General features: G+C 39.5%; 1 protein-coding gene across 2 annotated transcripts in view; it reads right to left on the bottom strand.

Moving 5' to 3' along the window:
- Positions 1-2,749: 2,749 nt before the first annotated feature.
- The window catches only part of rpl26 (ribosomal protein L26), a 5,415-nt gene continuing 3,066 nt past the window's right edge, over positions 2,750-5,098 (bottom strand). For both annotated transcript variants that reach the window (XM_020592905.1, XM_020592915.1), the window contains exon 4: positions 2,750-2,915. In XM_020592905.1, the coding sequence (XP_020448561.1) occupies positions 2,787-2,915 (129 nt within the window). In that variant the 3' untranslated portion in view covers positions 2,750-2,786. The remainder of the gene's footprint in view (positions 2,916-5,098) is intronic.

Consider the following 5,098-nt stretch of genomic DNA (forward strand, 5'->3'; position numbering starts at 1 on the left):
TGCTCCGGCCTCCTCCCACAGTCCAAAGACATGCAACTTAGGTAAATTGAACCTTAGAGTGAGTGTGGATGAACACATATAATTATAACAACCCCATTTAATAAACATGCATTTTAATACACTAACAAAAAAGCCTTCTACATGACTCGTAACAGTACTTATTGCACAATGTCAATCAATCAAGCATAAACTGTATTGTCAAATAGGTTAAAATACAAGATTGACTCAAACTAAATGGTCTCTGACGTGCACTAAATAAAACAGAAAAAAGTAAATAAAAAAACAAACAAACAAGAAAACCATCTATTTCTAAATATGTCAAAGTTAAAAATTTGCTATTTTATGTACAATGGTTACATCTTTAAGTTATTGCACTGTGTTGTTTGCTGTATGTAGCCTCCACCTAAATCCTGGTTGGATAGATACAGTTAGAGATTCGAAGGAATGTCAAATTTGGACCAGAACCAGAAGAGACCGGATTTCTCAAGGAGCCAGGGAGGAATGTCAATAAAGAGCGACACAATAGTTAGATTTATAAAACTTGAAATGTATTAACACAATTTTACCAAATGCACAATAATACAACACTTAGAAACAAATGAGGTAAAGTGTTATTGCACAATGTCAATCAATCAAGCAAGTATTGTCAAATAGGTTAAAATACAAGATTGACTCAAACTAAATGGTCTCTGACGTGCACTAAATAAAACTGAAAAAAGTAAATAAAATAAAAAAACAAGAAAACCATCTATAATATAACACAAACTGCAAAGAACTGAAACAGGACAGGACAAAACTGGAGGGGTAATGCAGTGTAATATTTGTGATTGCTCGTCCTTTTCCTTGAGACATTGTTTTCTCAACCACCTGTATCTTTTGAGTATCTTCCAGTCCTCCCCACTTGCCAGTGAGCCAGCGTCCAGTGTCCCATTGGTCTGGTCTGTCTGCTGCCATGGTGCCACAGGAGGCCGTATTATGGGCCGCTGTGGGTGTCACTCAAACCACTCAGAGAAGAAAAGGGAGGGAGTTGATGTAGCATTAGGTCATCCCCCCCTCCCTCCCTCTCTCTGTGGCACTCTGACACATCTCATCATACAGGGGACCTGCCGGGCAGATTGACAACTCAATGAGACAACCAGCGCCAGGCTTTTACAAGCACCATTTCCCGGCTTCGGTCTTTGTATGACAGTCCCCCCTACCCCTCCCAGTATCCCCTCCACACCCCCAAACACTGTGTTTTCTCTCCCCTTCCCTCCCTGTCCAGCCACTGTCCTGTCTCTGCTGTGCTGGTGTGACATGGAACGTAGCTGCTCCAGTTATAAGTCAAACAGCCGCCAACAGGCACAAAGATCTATTCAAAACATCACTGTATAAAAACATTAACCATTTTTATATAAAAAAATAAAATAAAATATCCAAAGGTAAACAAAACTGTTAATAGCTTCACCAATGAACTGTTTACTTTTTTACATAATTATCCAGATAAATATAAAATAGCATAATATATGCTGACAGGGCCCATTCTTTTGAGTACTTTTTTTTTCATATTTTATTTAACCTACAAACCTACTTACTGTAAGTATGATTTGCATAACTTTTACTTATAACAAAGTGTTTAATGCTGAAGCACAGCCACTTTTACTTAAATAAGACATCTGTATACAACTCATCCAGTGCTGATCATGTGTAGAATTACAGTGCAGGTTGCAGAACAAACACTGGTCTATAGGTAAAACAAAGGGCAAGTCCACTTTATTTAGCTTCTGTCGCACCCTGAGTATATGCCACACCATCATCAGACATGTTATTTGGAGATTCTGTAAAATCCCAGATACTGATCAACAGGTTTCTAAAAAAATTGTGGCATACAACATTAACCTGTGTGAAGTGATGAGGCGACGGTAATGAATGAAGGTGATACAGCAGTGATTTCCACGCCTTTACTCTCAGGTGCAGGATCACCTGTTGTTAATATAGTTCTTAGAGCTACCGGGCTGACAAGGAAAGATAGGCAGAAGGATGGAAGGCAACATGCAAGGTGGAGAAGGAAGGAAGGAAGAACGGAAGAAGAGCAAAAATGAGGAAAGGAGGGAAAGTGGGAGGCAAGAAGGGGAGGGGATTTTTTCACGCTTTGGTGCCTCTCAATTGAAGCCTGAACACAGGCCACAAAACCCGGCTCGCTCCATATACCTCATCTTTGCATGTGAAAGAACAGCTCAATTGTCCAGGCTTAACTGCACATTTAACCTGTGTGGACTGAAAGAAAAGGGACATTTCTCTTCCTGTCTCTCTTCTCACACCCTCTCTCGTCTTAACAAACCAATTAGCTGGACATTTCTCCTGCAAAGACAACTTCTTTACACTTGTGCTAAATAGTGAACAAGCAGCACTCGGACGCTAAATCTTTAGCCAGAGGCAGAGAGCAGTCCCTCAGCTCTTTTTCTCATTTGTTCTGGTAATCCAAAATTTGTTTTTCTTGTGAGTCAACTACACCTAGCAAATTCTAAAGTAAAAATAGCACCAATTTTGTAAACAATTTGGCTACACCAAGGCACACTTTAATCCAGCACCGGATTTAAGATTGTTCTACATTGTATTGTGTATGTTTGTGGGCTCTTTGCACATTTTAGAACAGGTTATGTAATGAGGTATGCATGCTTGAAACAGAATTTGACTTAAATGCAGACTGTCTTTCAACATGAAAAAACAAAAACAAAATATTCCACAACATGAGACAGACAAAGTGAGGTCCATTTATACAATTTATTGATAACAAAAGATCAATATCACTCCTGCATCTTCTCAATGGTCTCCTCCTTGTATTTGCCCTTCTCCTTTCCATCAGCACGAGATTTGGCTTTGCGTTCCAGGATCTTCTTGCGATCCTTGTCCAGCTTTAGCCTGGTGATGACCACCTGCAAATGCGAAACACAACATTACAGGCTTGTCCACAACACATTTCTAGTGGCTGGGTGTCAAAATTAGCTCAGATGGAGGCCAAGAAAATTATGCAATCAGTACAACTATGCAAAATAAAATGTGCCATCCATAAAAACCAACAGCCATCTCAACATAGGTTTCAGTCTAAGCAGTATTTAATATTAAAATTAGCTACACCAAGTTTAATAGGGGTTAGCCCCTTGCAGTTGTGACAGTATGTATTTTACTAGAGAGCCATTGGAATGATGCCATGTTGTAGGCCAACACAGAAGTTAGCATCACCCTGGTTCCCTCGATAAAAAGGGGACTTGGGATTTTTCCTCAGGCTTTTGGATTATTACAGAAAATAAGTTATGTGGCAAACAAAAGTTTATGGCATTTACACATTTTGTTCACCAAGATAATCTTCAACTTTTATGATTTTTAAAGCCCAAACATGATCACCACATGTACAGAGCTTTTGTTAGGCTTTAAACAAACTACACCACAATCCCATGCCTTCAGTGTCACCAGCACACCTTCCAACTTGTGATTTGATTTCTAGCGCTTACCCCTTCATCAAATTTCTTTCCTCTTAGCGTGACCTGACCTAGCCAGTGATCATGTGTGGGTCACGTAGTTGGAACAGTTGATTCTGAAAACAGAGCCTTTCAAAACCGGTGGGAGGCTGAGTATATGTTTATTGACATTGCCGGTAAACCTGTGTGTCTTATTTGTGGAGCTAATGTGGCTGTAATTAAGGAGTATAACCTAAGACGGCACTACAAGCTGAAAAACGTGAATGCAGAGCAGAAGCTACAGAAGGTAGAGGAGTTGAAGAGGAATCTGACATCACAGAAGATGTTTTAGCCAAAGCAAAATCACACAGTGAAGCTGCTGTGAAAGCAAGTTTTATTTCGGCAGAGGAGAAAATCAGCCCGGCCATTTACGGAGGGAGAGTTTCTGAAGAGCTGCATGATGAAAGCGTGAGACGTCTTGTGTCCAGACAAAAAGCAGGTGTTTGCAAATGTAAGCCTTAGCAGAAATACGGTTGCTGATTTTAAGTTCAAGTTTATTTATTTTGGAATAATATTGTATCCTGTCTGTTTTGATTCATATTTATGTTGAAAAAATGTGCTTTGGGTTTTGGCTCCCTGTGCGATTGAGTTTGACACCCCTGCAGTAGATACTAACTTGTTACTGTGGGAAAGCACAAGAAAATGAACAATCATGGCAGCATTCCAGTTTGGACGTTGTAGCTTTGCCTGCTGGTTGCAGTACAATTTAGTGGGATAAAATGAATGAAACCATATTATATGCACCTGTGCCTTTTCTGTTATACCCATTAAAATCAACCAGTGCACTAGCTGAGCCAAATGCGCCACTGGCAGTTATGAGAACTTCAGCTTGTGGTGTTTCCAATCATTCACATCTGTGAGAATCACATGACATTTCACTCAGTGACCTTCTGGTCTTGACACTACTTCAGCTTAATCACAAAAACAAATAATTTTGCCAGATGCACTAAATGCCAGGCTTAGGAAAATATTAAAAACAAGAAAATGTCATGATGGGATATAAAAAAGCCTCAGGATCTTGGTGGAAAAAGAGGTGCCAACCAAAGGCCCAGCAGGTCTGCTGGTGTGAGTGAAATAACTGATTGTCACAGGGTAACTGCTCATTAATGGGCCATTTTCACAGCAGACATTTTAACTTGTGCTTTTCTTACTGTACTATGACAAGTGTTACTAACATTAATAAGTGATCTATACTATTCAGCTGTCCTTGCAAGTCATGCCAGTGTGATGCTGAACCAACATAAACCCTGAAACTGAGGCAGCTAAATGCAGTTCAACCATCACTTATTTTGGTATTTACACCTGCGATTTTTTTACACATGTAAAAATGTCTTAGGCGAAAAGGGCTTTTTAAATAAAAAGCACCAAAATAAATATATCAATGTAAAACTTGTTCACTTATTTGAGATTTTAGCTGTGTTTAACAGCGTACACTACAGCCTTAACAATTACAAAAACTGAACACCACCTCTGTATACAGTGAGGAACAGAAGTATTTGAACACCCTGCGATTTTGCAAGTTCTCCCACTTAGAAATCATGGAGGGGTCTGACATTCACATTGTAGGTGCATTCCCACTCTGAGAGACAGAATTAAAAAAA

The sequence above is a fragment of the Monopterus albus genome, unplaced genomic scaffold, assembly GCF_001952655.1.
Source record: "Monopterus albus unplaced genomic scaffold, M_albus_1.0 scaffold2.1, whole genome shotgun sequence".
Taxonomy (NCBI): Eukaryota; Metazoa; Chordata; class Actinopteri; order Synbranchiformes; family Synbranchidae; genus Monopterus; species Monopterus albus.